This window comes from Eutrigla gurnardus (assembly GCF_963514095.1).
Source record: "Eutrigla gurnardus genome assembly, chromosome: 14".
NCBI classification, from domain to species: domain Eukaryota; kingdom Metazoa; phylum Chordata; class Actinopteri; order Perciformes; family Triglidae; genus Eutrigla; species Eutrigla gurnardus.
In genome coordinates, this window is record NC_139937.1 from 15,010,584 (window position 1) to 15,033,952 (window position 23,369).

At 43.4% G+C, this 23,369-nt stretch overlaps 1 protein-coding gene across 1 annotated transcript in view; it reads left to right on the plus strand.

Moving 5' to 3' along the window:
* Nucleotides 1-1,012: 1,012 nt before the first annotated feature.
* The window catches only part of tgfbr2b (transforming growth factor beta receptor 2b), a 29,376-nt gene continuing 7,019 nt past the window's right edge, over nt 1,013-23,369 (plus strand). Inside the window, exons 1-8 of the mRNA XM_084027286.1 lie at nt 1,013-1,210; nt 9,579-9,723; nt 10,297-10,490; nt 19,415-19,710; nt 19,801-20,049; nt 20,524-20,637; nt 20,829-20,966; nt 21,995-22,136. Coding sequence (XP_083883412.1) covers nt 1,126-1,210; nt 9,579-9,723; nt 10,297-10,490; nt 19,415-19,710; nt 19,801-20,049; nt 20,524-20,637; nt 20,829-20,966; nt 21,995-22,136 — 1,363 coding nt within the window. The 5' untranslated portion in view covers nt 1,013-1,125. The remainder of the gene's footprint in view (nt 1,211-9,578; nt 9,724-10,296; nt 10,491-19,414; nt 19,711-19,800; nt 20,050-20,523; nt 20,638-20,828; nt 20,967-21,994; nt 22,137-23,369) is intronic.

The window sequence follows — 23,369 nt, forward strand, 5'->3', positions numbered from 1 at the left end:
AGAACCGGAACCAGGACTGTACAAGGGAGTGACTGTCAGAACCGCTGCAATTAAATGAGAGGTTTTCTAAAAGCACTTTAGTGCTGGGAAACACTACCACTGTTGCCCACAGGGACCGCCAAAATCAAAACAAAATGAAAGTCCCTCATAGTAGCTATTTTACAAAACTTCCATTAAAGTTGAACCTGTATAACTATAGAAAAAACACATTCAACATTTGAAATAACAACACCAACAAAAGACCACACGTACAGTAAAATATTATACAAATTAATAGCCCTGCAGTATATGTAACCTCCATCAAACTGGTAAATTTTATATATAGAAAAAAAACCCAACTTGTGTCATACTGTAGCTGTAATTCAAATTATATTGAGCTATATAATTTCAGTCATGATGATTCCAAGAAATACATCATGCATCATGAGTCCAGGTCAGAGAAAATGATGACCAGGCACAAAAAAAGGAGAACTCCAACAAAGATTTTTCATATACTTTAACATTTATTATTAATGTATTTCCTCAGCTGACTTTGAGCACTTTAAGTTTACACTTTCAAAACATCTCTAGAAGCTCTGTGGTATTTCAGTCATGGCCCGAACAGTTTGACAATGTTTTCAGAGCTGTTTGCCGTTCTGATTTCCAGTATTTGGATATGTAATTAAACACACAGTTCCGTTTCCACAGGACGTTACCTTGACATTAATTAATTTCCTGGAGAAGTACACTAACCTTAACCGCTACATACCTGATGCTGACCCTAACACCAAAACCTAAACCCTTAAACCCACCCTTCACCCCCAAAATGTCATCATTCACAAACTTTTGTCCCCACAAGGAAAGAGTCCCCACAATGTGACTGTGTAAACAGATGTCCCCACAACGTCAGTAATACACGCCCACACACACACACTGAGAGTCCTCCGTCCCTCCCTCAGCTTCCTGTCAGAGCAGCGTGCGTGTGTGTATGTGTGTGCGTGTGTGTGGATGGTTCAGCAGTGAGTCTCCAGCTGCTGAGCGGAGTGGAGCGCGCAGCACAGCGGACGCGTCAGACTCATTCCTCCGCGGGACTCTCGTCTACTTTCATGTGAAGGAGAATCTCTGGACACGGAGGGACTCAGAAACATGGAGGGAGCGCGCTGCTCTTTATCTTTACGGGGAGCTTTACCTTTCTTTTTCCTCACGGCGCTGCTGGAGCCCGGGACTACCGGTGAGTCCTAAACTTTGACAAACGTCTTGAGCTCGCGACGCTCCTCGCGAACCTGGACTCGAGTCTGGGAAAAGGTCCCCTGCACGTTAGGCAGATACGAGAACAGCCAGGCGCAACAGGTGACTCACAGAGCGGCTGACACACGGCGCAGCTACGCTCTACTCTTACATTAACTAGCTGTGACTCTCGTTTGAAACAGCACCAGTGTTACTCTGATTCCCCACAACGAGAACAGTAGAAATGTATTTCCACTATGAGACCAGAACACCGGTTAGAGGTTATCTTCCCTCCATAAAACCAGATCAGATTTGAGAACTTTATGGTTCTAAAGCAGGTCAAATGTATCATCTATTGGCCAGGAATTTCGGGTGCATCAATTGAAAGTAAAGTTTTCCAACACTCTTTAAACATTGTTTATATATTTTGATATTAAGTGCAACATAAAGATATTTGTGTGATTGATTGGACCTTCAACATTTTATATTCTCCTCAACTTTTAACACATATGACAACATCCACTATGCACTTTGTCTTGTGCATCATTTTATATAAATGTCAAATATTGAGTATCTTAGTCATTTTTTGGGGGCGATTTCCACTAAAATCTTGGTTTGAACAGTGTGTGCTGCACGGTGCAAGTTTGTGTTGAATGTAGTTGCTGAATTCCTGCAAGAGGGTTTTCAGGACCATGAAACTTCCCATTGATCACTTATATTCAGACCATTCTTTTTTTTTGTAATGCAAGGTCTCTGAAAATGTATTTTTATATTGTGCTAATTTACAAAAATCTGAACATTGGATTAAGGCGGGTTCAACTTCCTCATTTCATTTTGTTGACATTAGAGTCAGAGGTTTTCACAGAAGGATATCTCTGCATCAATCAGAAAATGCTGTCAACTGTCATAAAAAAACAATTTTGGCCATGTTTTTAAGAATAAAATATTCTATAAATTAGACTATGAATGATATTATGCACAAACCCCTCTGTAGAAACCTTCAGAATATAGACAGGAATGAAACTGGAAAGTTGGGTGGATGTTAGATATCTGGCTCAGAGTCTGAGAAAACCCAATTCTGAGAAAACGGCCTTTTAATTCATGCATCGTAAAATGCAATACATTTTGAAGATACTACAGCTTAATAGGCTAAAAAGTTGAATTCATATTGATCACCATAAAACTTCCCCCCCGTTGATTATTTACTTCAAAACAAATTTTTTTTGTATTGCAAGTTTTCTGAAATTTGAAGTTTAAATATGCAAGTGAGACATTATCTGATGCAGACAGTCCCACTTTCCCTCCTGTACACTGTAATGTGTTAACAGTGGCAATTTAACAGCCTTGGCCACTTTCCATCTGTCATACCGAACACCTCCCTTTGCAGTCAACCGCAGAAACTCCCCCACGCTTTTTTTGACAGGTGGGTAGATTGAACACAGCATGAAAACGACAAGCACAATTCTGCCTCTGTGGCTGTGAACACACACACATCATCATTCCCTTCTCCCCTCTTCTTCTTCTTCTTCTTCTTCTTCTACCCCCCCTCTCCGCTGTTTGTTCCTGCCCTCCTCCCGTGGTGCATGTGGCCTATTTTGAACCTGGAAATCCCGCATACCAGAAGGACTGTGTGGTCCTTGCTGCATTGTATGTGTCACAAATAGGCATGCGCACTAACACCCACAGGCATAAGAATACATACAAACTTCCACCCACACAACCCCATGCTGCCCGCCAATACACATGAACACGCTCCCTGTTAGTCTAACTTGTCCAGAGAAGCTCCTCACCACTCCCCCAGTACCCGAGCATTTCAACATTTTGGTTATCCAAACACCAGGGCCAGGCTCTGTTGTTTCTATATTTTCTTCCTTTGTTTGCTTTCAATTGATGTGGATAACCATCCGCTCGCTGGGCTGTCACAGGAAGGTTCCTTCTTCCTTCCTTTTCAGGGAATCTTCGTGTCTGTACTCGTCCATTTCCCAATCCTCGCGCTGAGCCAAGACAGTGCCGGACATGAGCTATTCTGAAGGTGCCAATCAAAAATCATGGCTGAAATGCGAGGCGGTATGGGGAAACAGATACATATGTTCTTGTAGACAGAGAGGTATTGTGTTTTGGGTGATTCACTGACGCATGTACGTGTGCGTTTCTGAAAATGCAGATGAATTTGAGAGAAAGGTCTTGTGTTCGTGGGCTGTTTGCTATTCTGTTCTCCACAATGTTGCGTTATCATTATCTAACGCCTATCCCCGGGGCGATCCATTATCCCTGCTTGCTGTGGTACCTGCGCTACTGTAGACGAATGAGCATCGCCATGTTCAACCGAAGTACCGTTCTCGTGACAACCCTTGGGGTTACTGATCAGTCCTGCAAAGTCCGACTGTGTTTACCCGGACTTCAGTGGACTTATACAGAGCAGAGAGGGGGGTCATATTTTGACCTCGCTGAAGTGTCTCCCTTTGATTTTTACCATATTAGTCGACTTCCCCTTGCGCTCTCCCCTCTCGACTCGCTTCGCTGACTCCCGGGTCAAAGACAGGAAGGATGGAAGGAGGCGGAGGGATGGAGGGAAGCAGAGAAAGTCAAGGGAGGGAGGGAGGGAGATAAAGACAGGAGGTATGAGAGGATTATGGGCCAAGTCAGGAGAGAGGTGGATTAAGAGGGAGTTGTGGAGGTGGGAGGATAACTTTCAGGAGCAGAGGGAGAGAGATGAGCCACCTACTGTGGCAGTTATGTAGCCCCGCGCAGCCTCTTGCCAGTTGTCTCCCCTCGTTTCAGTGACACGACCAGACCAAATACAAGAAGGATCCGTGTTTCCACAGAGATATTTTCATTGCGTCACTCCAGAGAGGTGTCATCTATTTCAGATGGAGGAACCTTAGCTTCACAATGGGATCACACGCTCTAAGTGTGGATGGCATCATGAATGTCTGCAGTGTTTTCTCCTGCGCAAACCAGCGTAACAAAACTACAGTAAAATAAGTAAACGTTGACGTGGTTTCACACGGGACATGAGTGTTGTTTTAACTCCCACCCACCCACTGTACGCACTCTCTCTCTCTCTTTACTACTGCTCCAGTTGCTCTGATTGTCTAATAATGACGTGGATAGGTTTTACACCAGAGGTAGTTAAAAGCCTGGTGTGTCTCATACAAAAACTGAAGGGTACACCTCTCACACTGGAACAACCCCACATCTGCCCTCATCATTTTGAATATTGCTAATTAAAAGCACATACATTAAACAAATATTTTGTGTGAATGTGGGATCCTGTCAATCATAGTGAGAAGCTGACTGAGAAAATGGGTTTTCAGGGCCTTTGAGTGACACTGACCTAGAGTAGGCCTGCCTGGTGTGCAGATTTTTCCCCGTTCATATTGGAGCAGTTTGAAGAAGTCTTTCCAGTATATACAGTATATGGATGATAAACTGCACTAGAGTTTCCTGTCTGTCCTCCCGTCCACTGTGAGCTCACATCCTTGGTGGACAAACCACCATTTTTTTGTTGTTTAGATGATGTAATAGTACGCTGGATTTGTTGATGATGATGATGATGATGATGATGATGATGATGATGATATTTATACTACATCATATTTATACTACATCACTATTTACACTGCGTCGCCTGACTTGCTCCTTTGCTCTCGTCTTAATTAACACTTACCAATAAACATAGTGGGGGTCGCAATAAATACCTGGGGTTACTTTTTGGGGGAAGGGTAGTCTTCAAAATTTGTCAAGTACTACTCATGTATTATCATAAGAAGTATAATCTAACAGTTTAATTTACAAAAAAGAGAGTGAAGAGTTACATTTAAGTGCTTTTTTGGTGTTCTGTTTATATAATTCAAAATATATACCCTACATATCTTTGACACATAAATAATAATAGTACTGCCTAATTGGTATATTTAACCTAACATGATGCATCTTCATCTTAATGTAGACATTTTTATTCTCTTTGTCTGGTGCCAAAAAGTGAATCATGGGTATTTATCAAGGTAATTCATAGGTCTGACGACCAGACGGAAGCAGGTCACAGTAGCATGATTTCCCTTCTGCAGTAATGGGAACACAAAGAAATCTCACATTTCAATTACAGCCCCTTCAGGAGCCATCACAAGCACAGTTAATGGCAGTCCACACTTTCCTGTGACACACTGAGGTCACTTGTGTTTTCATACTATAATTCCTACACATGGACTCGCAGCAGGAAAAAGTGCAGTAATAAAAGAGAAAGTCAAAGTGTTTTAGCAGCTGGAACAATGACCCACATACCGCCACAGACCTTCATGCACAGTAACGCTTTAACTTTCCGCACCAGCACAATCTGCTGGGACTTCAAAGTAAAGGGCGTAAAGCTGAAGCCTGTAACTATAGAAGATCAACAGCACTGTTATTTTATCACAAATCCAGAAATGGGGACATTTACTTACTGGTGTTTTCCTTTTGTCTTGGCAACCCTTTGAAGAGATGAACGTCCCTTCTTCTCCGACTCATAACGAAACATCGTACACATTTACTGAAACTTTTTTGAATGACAGCAGTTTGCATATTTAACATGGCAACAGTTGAGCCGGTGGCTAGCAGCTAACTGGGCTAATGGTACAATAACAATGGTACTGACAGTGCTTACAGTGTTTAACTGCGGGGGAATTTGAAGGTGGGTGCTACACTAATAATCAGCCAGCTAGCGGGGAACAACAGAGAAAAACAAAGATCAGAGAAGCTTGGACACATACAGAGGGAGAGCAATTTAATTCTCCGCTCCGGTAAACATGCTCTGGATCCTGTATATAAATAATTCAACAGATGGACAACATATAAATAGTTTTCTGCCCATCTCGTACATGAAAATAAAGCAAAATAGAATAAAATTCCTAGAAATGTTGGACCATCCAACAAAGGCAGTAAATACAGTTAAAGGACCGTAAACAGTTAAAACTTCACAGATTCTGGATTCAAACGGTTAAACGGAGTTAATCCTTAACCAGCAAAAGTAGACAGACAAACAAAAGCTGACCGTAAATGTGCTCTTAATGTGTAATCAGTATAACACAGGAGCGCAATAAAGATTAATCAACACCATAAAAGAGTTACTGAGCTCACTGGCTGCACAGTGCAACTCTACCCCCGTTACTCATTCAGCCTCTGTGGCACTCCGCTGCACTAAATCAGCAGGTTTTATTTGTCTCTGAGGTTGTGTGTGGGTGTTAGCGCTCTGCTATTTCACGCTCCCTGTCCTGCACCAAACTAGACTCTGTGCGACGGAATGTGTCTTGAAAGTATATTAACTGTCCGACCCATGTAGACGTGCACCGGAGCCGCGTAGTCTTAAAGGGGAACGTGTAGAGTCTGACAACGCGATAGGGAGGGGAAATGAGAATTCATGCGAGTCAAACCTCTGGTCGGATTTCACAGCTCGGCCGTGCAGACGTGATGCCAGGTCGATTGATTCAGCGATAGCGCAGACTGCACCGCACGCAGTTGTTTTGTCTACGTGTTGGTTTTCCAGACGTACGAGGGCTGCTGTTGTTGTTTGTAAGAACGGGGCTGATATCAGACATCCTCTCTCTGCAAAGGGGTCATCTTTACTGCAGCGCGACTCAGCCGGATTCAGTCTATGGGAACCAGTAACGGAGACATGAACCTGCGCTGGCCTTGCCTGATTGGCATCAGGGGATTCGTTCATGCTTCACAACCACTGGCTCGTTCACTGGCTCTGTGGCTCTAACAAGTCATGTCCAGTTGTATCGTGCCAACGATCCCTCAACCACACCACAGCTAAGGTTGAAGACACATGTTGATGTTTATGTAATATCTCATTGCCGGAATAAGTTCTTTAAGCACAAATCCTATAAACAGGAATATACTGAATTATTGCATAATGTTTGAGCTTCACTGTGTTTGATGATGTGCACACTAGCATTTGGTCATAGACTGTATATAAGAAGTGGACGTTGTTATGGTGATGTGAAGCAAGAATGGCGACAAGCAGCAGTGTGTGAGAGTGGGTGTGTCTGAAAATGTTGTTGTTGAATTTATTTATTGGTGGTTTTTGTTGTTTGTGTAGTACTACTGGCTGTAAAGCAAATTGCCCTCCGTGGATAATAAAGCTACCTTGTACCTCGTCCCCATCATTGGTTTGTGGACCATGAGTTCTGCATTTTGCATTCTTGGGTTTTGGCTGTTGCCATCTTGGTTTTTGATCTCTTTTTTTTTTTTGGCATTTTGGCACTCTGTAACTCTCAATCACGTGTCCACCGTTCCGCAAAAGGTGACATGACACAACAAGAAACAGACAGGATCAAGCAAAAGGTAAAGACAAATGTTCTATTTCTCAGTAGGGTTCTTTCCAAAGTTACCCTGAGGGCTGAGAAGCTACTTAGAGAGCACAGCTGCAGTTAAAACGTTGAAAAGAAGTGAGTGATATGATGGATGAGAGTGAATCAATGATGCAGCAATATGCTGGTTTAATCAATTTGACCTGGGAGCTTTTTGAATGTCAAAAAATAACTGTTCCAAATTACAGAGGGTTCAAATTAGCTACTGCTGTAGTAGTATTTTTAAAGAAAAGCCTGTGATTTCACTTTTTTCAGAAAGACCAAAAGACTCTCTCATGAATTACTGCCTCGGGCTAAAGCAGCGAGTGGAACAGCTTCGAGCTCGGGCGCCGGGCACGACTTGAACCAGAACCACTCGCTTCTGATCGTTTCAACCAGAAGTGTAGGAAACGCAGATATACTTGGTGCAGAGCTGGGTGGAATTCAGCGTACTGCTCAATGAAGCTGATCCGGCGCAGACGCTCTGCGACACGGAGGCTTAAACTCAGACCTCCCAGCTGCAGGAGGGCGTCTTCCAGTCAAAAACCACCCTTCTGCACCACAACACCTGTATACTATAGGCAGAGCTTCCCACCCACCCTGTAACACAGCCTTGTGTGAACTCTGAAGCCACAAGGAGAAACCTTCTTTGCTGGCATATTTAAGCGCGGTATCATTCAGACTTACCGGGGTTTCTTACACAGCCTTTCCTAGGCCATAAGTCAGGGGGCTCGGAGTCGGAGAGGCAAGTCTGAACAGGTCACAGATCAGAGGGAAATCACAGAGGCGTGGGCGACTCAAGTCATGCTAAGAAGAATGACAGGGGTGAGATTGTGCTGATTACACTGCCAGCACACGCAGCACGCCATCAACTGTACCTCAGGCAATACCTTCCAACTGAAGGTAACCATGTCAAGCAACGCAACTGTATATCAGGGATAATTATGAATCATGAAAGCTGATTTTAGGTAAAAGTTGTTCATCATGAAAAGAACCAGTTCGTTGCCAGTTCCAAGTTCGTAATCGGCCATGAATTTGAAAACAATTCACCTCTTACTTCCTGAAAACCTGCAGCATTCACAACAGATCAGAAAACCCTCCGCATCATGTCTTTGGTGCATGAATGCATTTTTAAAATAGTTTGAAGATGGATTTATTTCTTCTGTCAGGAAATCCTTTTTACGCAGAGTATTTGAAGGCAGCGTTTTGATTCTGTGAGGTTTTGGGTTTATGTATCTGAAGTGGTTTGATCGCTGTAGCTTGGCACAGGCGGCCTATTGATTCAGCTGTGGCTGTCTGTGTTGGTGGTTAAGTGTGGCTGAGGCCTATTTTTGTATGGCCCAATGGTTTCCTTTGGCCCATCCAGCACATTTGAGGTGGTCGCCCGCAGTGCAGCTCTGTGGGTGTGTCCCTGGTTGTGGTTGTCTGTGTTGACAGTTGTTTAAGGTCCAGACCTGGTTGCATTCAGGCAATGGATGCTTTCCTGTGGTTCCAAACCTACTGTGTCATGTACAGTCTGCAGCTTACAGTAGGGATGCATCAATTCGACTTTTTCAGTCCTGATACCGATACCTATGCTTTAGGTAATGGACGACACCGCGAACCGCTGTGATACCGCGTTGTGTTAATAAACTGTCTGGGAGGACGACTGGAATTATTCTTTCAGGCTCGAGTCAAACATTGCTTTTCTAATTTTGCAAAACAAAATGTATCAAATAAAAAAACTAACATTTAGTGCCTGCCCTGTGTGGACTATGTCACTCTTAGTTAGGAGAGAAATGTGTAAGTCAAGCCGGATGTTGCCTTTCATGTGAAAGAACAATTACGGTCACTTCCACACAGCATACAGCGTATTGATTACACACTGGAATCAGATTGGTACTCCGTATCGGCCGATAGTTGAATCGGTGCATCCTTATGGGTGATAAGTAATGTTCCAAAAAAAATGCAAAGCATCAGGTGTATGTCTGGCTTTAACATGGCTCTATTTTCAGTGTGAAAACAGAACACAACCTGATGGATACTTCTGTGTGTGTTCTGCAGGTATGCCCCCTTTCCTCCCCATGAGTCAGCTTTGTAAGTTCTGTGATGTGGAGCTCTCCTCCTGTAGTGGTACAGGGACCTGCATGTCCAACTGCTCCATCACATCCATCTGTGTGGACAGCAACGAGGTCTGTGTCTCCATCTGGTAAGTACCTGAGAGCTCACAACTGCCTTCAGCTCTGAGATGCAATTAACTCACTCGCCACATTGCTCTGAATGGAGACACGACAGGTGAAGCGGGTAAAACATTTTACTAACAGACATCATTATGAAACTCCAGCCACTGATTTCTGACATTAAGACAATTATTTTTATACATTACAAGTTTCCTGAAAAGTAATAAATGTAAAGTTTTAGAGGGGATTTTGTATTTCTCTTTTTGTATGACTTCATAAAATATTCATAGAAAATAAAAAAAAACGTATTGAAAATAACTAGTTAACAACACTATGATATTTTCTCAATTGATGACTTACTTATTACATATTTTAATGTGCAAAATAAGGCATTATCCAATGAATGAATGGTGAATTTAGCCGACATCTATGGATGCAAATAGAAAATGTAGTAAACTAAACAACTAAATGTGTTTTTTGGACGTTTTCTCCACTTGACTGAAAGAAGCAACATAGTCTACAATCTCAAAATATATCAGTGTATGAAAAACAATATTATTGCCTGTAGTTGAACTAATACATCTCTTCTTTGCGTGACTCAGGAGGAAGAATGAGACGGGCTTCTCCATCGAAACTCTGTGTCACGACCCGTCCAAGCCGCTCTATGGTGTCATGCTGGAGGACTACAACAGCTCCACCTGTGTGATGAAGGAGAAGAACACAACCAGTGGGATGGCTCACTTCTGCTCCTGCACCGAGGAGGAGGAGTGTAACGACAAACTGTTATTCTCCCCCAGTGAGTACATAATGAAACTAACACCTGAGTTTAAAGCTGCACGGATAGATTTCTTATAACCACAGATTTTACGATAACTCTGCAGTTCCTGCTCTACTGAGCATTTTAGCACCTTTCAGCTCATTGTGTTCCTTTTACATCACCATTCTATTCCATTCTAATTGTCTGCTAACTCCAAGTGGCCTAAAACAAATGAATTAATGCTGCTTTAAAAGATGAGGCTGGTTTTACCTAAATCCCCAATACATTCCATGAAAAGACCAGATCAATAAAGTGCACTCAACGATAATGATGGTAATTTTCTATTGCTAGAAAAGAATCAGGGCCAGTAGGAGTCAACCATGATTCATACATTGTCATTATGTGCTTCTGATTGCCCAAGGATTATCTTTATTTTCATTCCTTTAGGGGCAACACTACAAATGCTGAGATAGTAAATTTAAAACCTGGAGTTCTGCCAAGTTGGGACCATAGACATTTACATTTAGGTCATTTAGCAGAAGCTTTTGTCCAAAGCGACTTACAATAAGTACATTTGTCAAAAGAAGGAAACAAAGAAACCACAACGTATCATTGCCGACAAAGTAAGAGCTAAAAATAGAACAAGTGTTAGGTCCTCATCTGAGTAAAGTAGTACCATAGACATAGATGTCCACACACCAGTTGGTTTGAAACTGTTTTTAAAACAAACACAATACTTGGTTTTGGCCTTAACGTGGGATTTGAGACAATAATATCCATGTAGAATAGCCCTTATCCTTTAAAAATACGCTTGTCTGTTTACAGCCGCTATGAATGTATTTGATGTGATTGGACTGCCAGATAAATCATGTTAACTGCAAAATTCATTAAATCTTGGCTAAAGAAGTGCAATCATTTTAACGTTGTGTGCACCCCCGATAAAGGGTGTCTGGTCCACCAACTGTAAAGTTAGCAGGTTATCTGTTCGGACAGCTGCACATTTTCAGAAGTGCTGCTCCCAACGTTTGCTCATTAGAGCGCTACTCCAAGCCTTCCTCATATTCCAACTGTAAATGAGTAACCAGCGTGCTTGTGTTTGCCTCTCAATTCCGTCTATGCGGTTGCTTTCATTTATGAGTAAATCATTATTCCCGTCATCGCTGTTGTCTTGTCGCCGCTCTCCTCCCTCCTTCATCTGTGACTTTCTCTCCAACCACCGACAAGGAAACTGTGTGTATTTTGGCATGTAAAGCTGTTCTCATGCATTTCAGAAGTCCCTGTCGGGTGTTTTAAGGTCTCGTTGTGGTCGCTACTGTTGTGCGGAATGACTGTATAGCGCACCGTCATCACAAACAGGAAGTGAAAAGGCAGTGTTTGCATCACACGTAAACACTGTACGGCCGGGGGAATCCTCAGTGTGGTCGCAGACATACAGCTGGCTGCTGCTCTCGCACTGGGTCGAAGAAAAACGGGTGTCTGTCTCCGTCCGTGTGTGTGTGTGTGTGTGTGTGTGTGTGTGTGTGGTGTAGAGCAGAGCAGTCACGCTGGAGAGCTCAGACATATGGTTTCCTGTCTGTGTTTAACTCAAATCAGAAACATCTCCAGCACATGGGGAACATGCCCTGTAGACACAGAACACCTCTGTACTGGATGACAGTGAGGTAGACTCAAGTCTGCTGCTACAAGCGGCTAATTTATACTCTTCCTATGTTACATTAAGGCAGATTACTCAGCGAGGATGGAAAAAGAGCAATTTTGGTTGTGGTCCGCAGGTGGGCCGTGGGATATTTTATTGGGGTCATGAGAATAATTTTGCAGAAGTTCTTTGATAAACATTACCACTTTCTTCCATGAAAGTGTATTTATCCATTGGTTTAATCAGTCAGCTTCAAAGACAAACACTTGCTTAGGTTGCCTAATAAAGTGTCTGCTGAGTGCATGGCAATTTCCAACTGCTCTGCAACCAAAAGCTTATGTACTGTGACACCTGCGAATGAGGTCAGCGGGAGGGATTTATCACTCCCTGATCGGTGTTCCCACAGCGATCGATAAGCATGAGACAACGGCGCTCTGCAGAGTATCAGAACAGACGGGCTGGAACAGGGAACTCCAAGAACTGAAGACATGAAGGCTTCATTCAAAATGTGGCAAGTTCAGTAGCTCTCACAAATGAGTAGTTTCTGTAAAGAATAAGCTATCTTTGTTTCTGTCAGTCTGCATCTCTCACTGAAACACACACACACACACACAGAGCCCTGAGGGTAAGGGTTGTGGTTCCTTCCTCCCATTGAGGACACATGCTGCAGGAAGTCCTTGTTTGCTTATTGGACCACTGCCTTGGCCTATTCCTCCGCAAATGCCTCACATTGTTCTTCTCCAGCGTTACATTCTTATGACGAGCCTGTAATAGAGTTTTGTGTGCATGTGATTTATGGCGTGAGAGGAGCACTTGTGGAGTCTCTCTTGTGCGAGTGTGTTTGTGCATCCAGATATGTGCTCGAAGTGTCACCACAGGGGAGAGGACATTGTGATGCCAAAAGGGCCCATCTGTCAGAGGTTCAGAGAGGGAGATGTGCGCCCTGTTATCACTGGCGAGGTGATCGAATTGCAGACCAGAGGCCCTGTTCAGACGGGGTCATTGACGCGGCCCCAAGACCCACTGAGGCCGCATTGAGATCTGATCGCTCAGACCACATTGAGATTGGACCGCGTATGGCCAATTCTTTGAAAGTATCCTGGGCCACATTTAAGGGCCGCCTACCGATCGTCTCCAAATCACATTTATTGGTTCATGACATCAACTAACCCTTAAAGTAACATGCGAGAAAACAATCCGCGTTAAAAGTTGCTCGTTGCTGCCGGTAGCCTTTGAGCAGCACAGTGAATTAAATCATCTTTCTGGTTAGCTAACTGCTTCACTTGCTCGGCAAGAGTCAGTAAATGAAATATTTGAATACACTGGGACGCATTCTTATTCCAGGTGTTAACTGCCGTCCTTTGACCCGTCCACCTGCCATCAGATCCTCCATAACGATCGTTAATGCCAGGTGTGACCACGACCACAGCTGGTGTTTATCAAAGGGGAACGCACAGTTGTGTCTCACCGTTCTCATGCAGCTGTCAGTGACACAAAGCCACCGTACACGACCTCCAGCACTGAGCAGCACGGGGACAACGTCAGCAACGAGTCGGCCAACATCGTGGAGCATTTAGCAACTAAAAAGTCCGATAATTCAACACAAACGCCGCTAAAAGGAGAGTGGATGTTAGAATGTGTTTACAGCTTGTTGCACTGCCCCCTAATGGTCAAAAATGTAATTAATGCAGCTTGGTTTGTCTCAATCAGGGGTCATCAAATACTTTTGTCTAAGAGTTAAGATTTTTTTTCCAAGCAGCTGTGGGGGTCTGGACTTTCAAATAATATTTAAAAAAAGTTATCATCATTTCATATTTTCTCAGATTTATTGTTCCACTTGTGCAAGTAGTAGGCATAAATCTTGAGAGCTCAACAGCCTGCACCTGCAGCGATTGCAGTGTATTCATTAATATTCTGCGGGCCGGGTGGGAGGATTTGGCGCATGGTCACCTATTGACCACATAAACTACATCACTTCTCTACAAAGTCTGGACAGAATTTAGGTATTCTTCAAAAAAACATGTCTGTCGCAGCCAATCAGCATTATTGTCGATCAGTGTGAGTATTTTGATGTAGAATGGGATCCATGTGCTCTCCCTCAGAGAGACCTGCCCCCCCCCTCCATGACACAGCACTTGTTTTTAATTAAGATGATTTGAAGCAGACTAGCGCCGCCGCTCCAGTGTCAGTTGCACGTGTTTTGGGAGTCTGTGGACTCGTTTCAGCGGGAAGGGAGGCTTCGATTGTAAATACTGCCTTGTCATAGTTACATGCTATTTGTTTTAGTGCTGCACTTACAGCTGTGCTCTTGCAGAAGTTAGTTTAACACGCTTGGAGGCACGCTATGTGAGGAATGAGCCCGAAGGTAGAACTCACATGTTTCAGACACGGATTCCTCAACTGGTTTTTAATGCACAGTCGCCTGATCGTTGCATACGAGTCATTTCATGGGTTATTTTGATATCCCATCATGATGAATGAATTCTTGCTCGTGACATGGGAGGGGGGTGTTTCTATTTTAACGATAAGAAAAGGGAAGAAGGGATGAAAATACTAAAAAAAGGAGGGGAATGAATTAGATTAACATTTCTGTGGGGCCGATAAAGAGGAAGGCGGTGAGGATGGATTTAGAGCGATAAAGGAAAAAGTGGCTTTTTGCGTCTTCCAAGATCTGTGCTCTTTTTTGAATTCCTATATTTTGCGGTTCCTCCTAAACTGTGGAATCTTGGCCTGATGTCAGTGAATGCACCGGCCATTCAGTCACATAGCAGACGGCTTTACAGAGAGGCGGGCCAACTCCAAGATGAAGGGAAACAAGACAGAGTAGCAGCCAGGACACGGACCGCTGAGACGGGACGAGGAAGTGGAAGGAGAGATGGAAGCCATGTTTATTAAGCGGCGTTGTAAAGGCAGCGCTGTTACCATAACAAGTAAATAGTGAGCGTGATATTCACTTTTAGTCGGTGTCACCAGCCTCCCCATGGCAGGATTCCTTCACGCTGCTCCACCATAATATGATACCGGCCTGGATAAAGGCAGGTTATTTATATACATATAGAGTAAAAGATGGTAAACTGCTTTCAACTTTTTTCTTTTTTTCATGCAGTGACTTATGACCCATGCAAACATAAATACAACATAAGAGCACTTTTGTGTGCTGGACGAACATGAACTGGAGTATAACTACTGACAACTGTAAATATTTAAAGATAGACTCCATCTGAGTTCTTTTCACGGTTTCTCCAAATGGAAACGCCCACTCAGCAAAAAGCAGTGATGTAGGCAACCAAAGTCAGCTCATCGATTAGGTTATGAATGATGTGAATGCTTGCATTGGCTGAGTTTGGAAATATATGGTTTTTTGAAATGGGGTTATATGTATATACTCCCGTGTTCTGCATGTTAAAATTACTGTTTTTGTCCATTGAGTCTGGTGGATAAGAAGGAAGCGATAAAACGGCCACAGTTTTAAAAACTGCAGAAAACTAGAAAAATGTACCTATGCCACCTAAAAAGAGCAATGCCAGTTAAATGTATGCTATTTAGAATATTCTCACTGCTTTATGCTGCCGTCTGAAACCCTTTCCTATGGAGAAATTAAGCCATGCCAGACTCCTTTGAGGAAAACAGCGATTTTACCTCGAAGAACACAGGAGGTCTACTGCTGAACTACCATGGCGACGTACATTACAGAGTGATATAAAAACCTAAAAATATATTATTAATAATTTACTTGCCCTATATTGAAATTACAAAAACCCTATATACATTTTATTGTATAGAAGTCTAGGAGAAAATGACTACTTCTCACTTGATTTATCTTCAGTATGATTCATTCGTTTGATTATTTTGTATTATATACAGATGCTCACAACTTGAAATGCTCATATTTTAAGTAAAGAATCCGATACGTGCCCTTTACTGTCCTAATAGTGTGAAAACCGTCACGATTGGCTTTAAGAGAAATCAAAGCGTCACAAGGTCAGTCGTGGAACTATAATGGCGTCTTACATGAAATCATAAAGCAGCTAGACGTGACATCATCCTTCCTCTTATCATCTCCATATCACTGTTGACAACATCATCTTTACATCAACTTATTTAAAGGGATGCAAGGACTCGCATCAGAAGATGCAACGTCTGATTGATGTGCAACCTTCCCACGAGGAAGTCACCACCGCGGCTTTGAGTGGGAATGTTTGATCAAGTCGACGTGAACAAGGCCTCATGGGGATCGTTTTACTGGCGTCGGCAGACGAGCTGGCACGTTCAAGTGTGCTTGGACCTCCTCTGTGCTTATTATGGCTCCCATCTATCCGCCCATCACCTGCTTCGAACATGAAATCATGTCTGGCTCTGTCATTTTTCCGAGAGAAAAATGTTCCCTTTTAATATCCAACTCGCAACTTTATTACTATTCAGCAAAACAGCGTGAGGATCCAAGTAATTAACAACCGGTTAGAGCCTTTAGAGTGTGAGTCAGAGATGGCAGTGTTTGAAATCCCAGAATTCACATCCTGAAACACACACACAGTAACACACACACACATAATGCGTGTAATTGCAAGCCGGAGGCGAGGATCCCTCTATTAGTTGGAATGATGTGTCAAACCTCCAGGAACACTCGCTGCATGAAAACACTCTGGCATGCTGATTGGAAAAGGCAACATGAGTCCTATTACCAGTTTGTCTTGGCACCGTCTGATTGGTTGTGTTACTACGCCGAGTGAACACAGTCGTACACTCTAATCATGGCAGAGAGACGGCGAGGAAATAACCCTTAAACCTCAGAAACCTCCAAGCAATCTTAAAAAAAAGAAATCTTTAAGCAGACTCACATGCACAGACACGTGGACTTTGAGAAGTAGTGTTTGACTGTCTGGTGGTCTTATTTCTCAACACACTCCACTAGCAGACTTTAAAGTCTGTGTTCAGTGTTTGTTTTTCTTCTTTTTTGATTCATTGTGTCCGCGGCTTTGCCCAAAGCAATTTCAGTTAGATTTACTACTTTACAGTCCCACACACACACACACACACACACACATATGATGAAGATATCCCACTGAATATTTTAACACTTATCACACACAGCGTACACGATGGATTCAAATCATTTATTTTAAAGAGAAATTTCAATCATACCAAATCCTCCCGTAAAGATCTTAACAAGTAATAAAATATGTATGTGTCGTTAAGTATATAAGTATTACCAAGAGTATGTACTTAAAGTATAAAAGTAAAAGTACTCAATATGCATCCAATTTGGATATTAAGTTGTTTAAATATTATAATATAAGATTGTTCTTATTGATGCGGTAAGACCCATGATGTAAAAGCTGGCTGCACTAGAGCTCATTTATTGATGTTTTTTTCACCTGCAAAGTAATGGAGTGGAGTGATCAAATAAATGCAGTAAAATAACACAACAACAAAAATATTTTCACTGTGTGATGCAGTGGACTAGAGGTATAAAGTTGCACTTTCCACCACTCGTGTGAGATAACTGGTAAATATGGTGAGGAAAATGATACGATGTGTGCCAAGGCTAAACATAAGATGAAGTAGTGAACGACAGTATCGTTCATTGATGTATTCAATTCTACCTTTGACTGGTTTGACAACCTTGGATCCGTTTGTTGGGCTCTGTAGACCAGAGTCACAAGCAACACGTGGAAAGTCTGGATGCAGAATAGACGCGAGTCATTGGTCAGTCCTCAGTCCGAGCTCGTCCAGCCTGCCAAAGTGGCAGCTTGTTCCCCGGAGAGACCGAGTGAGACGCTCTTTGAAAAGGTGCCCAGCTCGAGCCGACCAGGTCGGACCGGGCCAAGCCGAGGCAGACAGGCCCTCGACTGTTTTCTGAGGGTTGGCCGCCGTCCTGTCCGAGCTGGCAGTCGGAGCTGGAGGAGGCAGTTAATGATATAGCTCATGAAGCCGTAAAGGCCGGTCACCCTGTTGGCATCCGACTGCGTAGAAAGTCTCCCTGCTGAGATTACAACGCAAACCTAAAGATCCAGACAAGATGTGTATATATATATAAAAAATTCATATTTCAACTATTGTTGAGTTGGAAAGCAGGTGATTTACAGCACACATGTCATTTGTTTTCATAGTGGGACCTTAAGAATGACTTCCCTGTGTTGGACTCGCTGGCGTTGTGTGTGAGCGATGCGAGGAAATTGCAGTGTGCTGCTGTTTCTGCATGCAGAACCCAAAGAACACACATTAGGTTTGTCCTTCAAAGACCTGTCTTTACACCACCACGGCTCTCTCTCTGTGGAAGTGGTGGGTTTGTTTCTGGAATAAAGACACTGTTTGGATTCCAAACAACTGCTGGATCGTCTTTTTTTTTTCTTTTCGTTTTTATGGATTCAAATTGCCGTTTCCTGTGACGGTTTCACAGGAAACAATGCAGCAAGTAGCGTAATTGATTTCAGCCATCAGGTCACTGCCAACGCAAACCGAGTATTATAAAACGGGCCGCTGTTGGCAGAGCGGCGTCGTAAAGCACCGTTAACACACAGCTGTGACCGCATTACCTCAGTGTTACTGCGCCAAGGTATTGCTGTAAAATGTCACAGTCCGTTCTGAATTTTGATTTACTGGGTGGGCTAAACGTAGAGTAGTGAAAAGAGATGGAAAGGATAGAGGAGGAAGCAGAGGAGTAGAAGGAGAATGGACACTGAACTGTTTGGGCACATGGTGATTGTTGTTAGTTGTTACGGTGACGATGTACGTCAGTCGATTTATATGGGAGTAGCCCACTCCAATGTTTACAACAGCAACGGGACACATAAAAAGAAATTGAAGAGCTGGATAAACGGATAAAGTATGCGGTCTGTTCAGACCTCGTGTGCCGAGGAAGATCCGGCTATTGATTTTAAAACAATCACCAAAATGGAGAATTGCAGTCTATAATGTATATATAGCATATAAAGACAAAACTAGATTTTCACAGATACCAGATCCAGCATTTCAAACATGTTGTACGTGTATGTCTGACACTCCAAGCGCGTTGATATTAAACCAAACTTGCTAACTTTTTTTTAAATTTGCCAACAAAAAGAACAAAAATAATTTTGAAACCTAGATTTAACTTCTCTGGTAACCCCTTACCAACCTAACCAAGCTATTGCTGAGCTACTAATCAGTCGTCTTCAGTGGAAGGCTTTTACATTGAAACAGTCTTCCCACAGTCCCAAAGTGATGACTACTCTTGTTCCCCACCAGTGCTTCATCCCCCAATGGCGGTTTCGTGAGGCCTTTAGCTGAGCTTCAGATGGGCAGGAAGAACCCTGCACTTCATCTCATCTTCTGTCCTGTTTTCCAGTCGTGGACCCGACTCCGGACGATCCCTTGGTCTCTGTGATCCTGGTGAGCCTGCTCCCCCTGCTGGTGATGGGGGTTGTGTTTGCGGGGATGTGCTACTGGTACCGAGCCTATCGCCAACGCATAAACCGGGAATGGGAGAGCAGCATGAAGAAGCGCAAGCCAAAAGCCGGCGGGCTGGACTGCAGCGACGCCTGCGCCATCATGATGGACGACGATCGGTCCGACAGCAGCTCGACGCACGCCAACAACCTGAACCACAACACGGAGCCGCTGCCCATAGACCTGGATCTGCTGGTACAGACCTCGTAGTGTTTGTTTTCCTGGAGCTTTTCGGCGCCGGACTCAGATTCTAACTCAAATCATGCCTTTTGATCCCGTCTCCAGGTGGGAAAGGGTCGCTTCGCCCAGGTGTACAAGGCTAAGCTGAAGCAGACCACCTCGGATCAGTTTGAGACGGTCGCTGTGAAGATCTTCCCCTATGAGGAGTACGCCTCCTGGAAGAATGAGAAGGACATCTTCTCCAACACCGACCTCCGACACGAGAACGTCCTCCACTTCCTGACAGCTGAGGAGAGGAAGGTGGAGAAACAGTACTGGCTCATCACCGCCTTCCACCACAGAGGAAATCTACAGGTGAGATTGCAAAAATTGTTGTCCATTTTTGTCACTGGACCCATTTGGTTCGGTTCAAAAGAATTCAGCTCCGTTTGCCCGGTTAGTTAGTTTGTTTAGGAGAAAGCAAACAAACATGATGGCAGATAATCTATGTAATTGGAGCACAATTTCAAAAACAAAATTACTAATAAATCGTGTAGGATGCAATCTTATAATTGACTGGTGGAATGCATTAAAGCATCAATAATTACAATACAATAATATAATATATATTGTGTATTTGTACATTTTCACATCTTGCGTTTGGAAAAATCTTCATTTTTACAGAAATGAAAGCTGTCAATAAATGTGGTGCAATCAAAAGTAAGATATTTCTTGAACAGTCCTTGAGTAAATGTACTTTCGCTGGTGATTTTCAATTCACCAGCGGTGGAATGTAACATCGTTCATAAGTTCCACTATGAACCTGTTTTAAATCCCTCCGCCCTCCAGGAACACCTGACGCGTAATGTGATCAGCTGGGAGGAGCTGCAGGTGCTGGCCATGTCTCTGGCCCGGGGCGTCGCCCACCTCCACAGTGACCGCCTCGTCTGTGGACGCCCGAAGGTAAGACTGAATGTCCACACTGTCCATAATAACCATTATCATCGTCAAACAGGGGACAGAAAGGAACAGCAGACATCACATCGTTCTGTCCTTATGATGATCAGATTAGATTTAGGCCTCATTATATACATAATTTGTGTGCACAAACTTGTATATGTACTTAATTAATAGTTTTTCTCCTGAACTGAAAGGTGCCCATAGTCCATCGAGACCTGAAGAGCTCCAACATCCTGGTGAAGAACGACATGACCTTGTGCCTGTGTGACTTCGGCCTGGCTCTCCGCCTGGACAGCACTCTGTCTGTGGACGACCTCGCCAACAGTGGACAGGTCAGAGACAAAGCCTCTATGTAGATTGTAATATAGCGTATTGCAATTTCAAAGTAGCACAAAATGGAAATACTCAAATCAAGTCCCTAAAAAGTACTCAAGTCCACCACTTGATTAAATGTACTAATTTTCTTTCACTAGCAGGACTTTCAGGTGTTAAACACGGTGCTGCATCATCAATAATTCACGTTATAATTATTGTTATAGCCATTTGAATATTCAAATGAGTATCTGCGGCTGTCACATCGTGTTCCACTCACAACTGGAAATTCCAGCTCGGTTGTAATCATAACCTCGGTGTGTATTTAAGTGGGCCTGCTCGGGGAAAAAAAAGGAATCATGAGGTGCCTTCAAATGTTCTTCGTCCCGGCTAAAAACCACTCCTCATCCAACAGCAGATAAGCCTTTCATGTGTATATATTTTACAAGGAACTCATGCACGTTGTACAGAAACACTGAAACAGCAACATGGAAACTTTCCTCTCCAGCTCAACTGTACTCGGTAGTCGATGTGTGAAATCTGACACGCACATCAAACAAGTGTAGGCTCGGATCTCATCCAACAACGAATGAAAGTCAGTTGGTGAGTCACGTTTACTGTCACTGAGCCCGACGGTTGATTCTTTGCAACAACTCAAAGGCCAGACGATGGAAGAGGTTGGCACTCCTGCAGACTGATACCGCGTTTAATGTGTTTCATGTGTGGGCGCTGAGTAATTCCTCTTACTTTCTGTCTGCCTCATTATGGAAACAAGTGTATTCCTATGCTATGCTTCTAAGTTAGCGACAACTCTGGCTCAGGCTCACTTAAGGTGGACTGACCTTTAAGGTGGACCAGCTGTTCTCATCTCAGTGAACAAGCTCCTCCGAGTTTTGACGGAGCAGCTGCTGAGTCAAGTGTGGTCTGTGTCTGTTTACCAATCCGGTGTGCCGTTTGGCTTAATAGGAAACAAGTTTGAAGTGTTTGCACGTGCCCGACCCTGGGGTGTGCCTGTGCGTTAACCCCTCCTGGTGTCTCTGTACTGCAGGTGGGTACGGCTCGATACATGGCTCCGGAGGTGCTGGAGGCCCGACTCAATCTGGAGAACACAGAGTCCTTCAAACAGACAGACATTTACTCCATGGCCCTTGTGCTTTGGGAGATGACGTCAAGGTGTGAAGCCGTCGGAGGTCAGTACCTGCACACACACACACACACACACACACACACACACACACACACACACACAGTACAAACACACTTATTCCATTATTAAATGTTTCAGGCCGCAGGATATGTGATGTCATGTAACACACAAGCATACATGCAGGGAGCAAAACACATCCTGTCCTATCCTCAGTGACGACCACTGAGATGACTCAACAGGTAGTGATGTCATGGAGTTGGAGTTCATCGGTCCTCACATGTAGCAGCGGAGGCAGCATGTGAAGTCACATGCATGACGGCTTGCCCTCTACTTCTGTTACTAATTCACATTTACATTGTCCATTCTGCAGTTTAATAATATTCCTAAAGGCACGTCAAGACTTTTTACATATGTCCATTTCTATATCAATCACTGACCCAGTTTTACCTTGAATTCTTGAAGAAAACGTCGTTTTTCTGACGTCCACGATGAATGAAAAACCACACTTGCGCAGGCACGTCCATACAAGTAGCACTTTCCTGTTTTTTTTTTGTTTTTGTTTTTTTTGCAAAAATGCATGTTTGAGAAGTTAGGGAGCACAGAACTGGAGAGAGGAGACTTGTATTGTAAAGAGATGTTTTGATACTTTTGTTCTACTTTTGAAAAGTGAAGCAAATGCTGAAGTGCCTTTAACTTCTCTCTTCTTCTCTTCTCAGTCAACATTGTAAACATGAGTTTATGGTCTCAATCTCTAGGTTGAAGTCTTCTTCAATGATGTTCATTTAGTAAATGATGGTCCATTTAGAGTCAAATAGACCAGAAAGCAGAGCTTCACTTCATAGCTGTAAAGTTTGCATTTACTTATGAAGCTAACTTCGGATGGAGGGTTTGGTTTATTATTTCATTCACAGACTAAATGCAATTTTTTTGTCCATATCCACCGACTGCCTACTGCACGTCTGTGTGACCTACATAGCGCAGACAGGAGGTTCAGGCTACTGTTTCCTGTTATGCAGTGACTGGGGGGGGTTGTGTGTCAACGGAGAGTCTGATGGTCATGTCTGTCGGACCGCACCTCGACCTCAGCTTCAGGTCTGCAGCAGGAATCTTAGGAATGTCTGATATGTGAAGGAGACAATCTGAACTCTGCTGTTGCCCTTCTTTGGGCAGGAAATCAGAGCGAGAGAGAGCAGGAATGGATACTGTACCTGTTTCAGCTGTCTGTGTGTGTGTGTGTGTGTGTGTGTGTGTGTGTGTGTGTGTGTGTGTGTGTGTG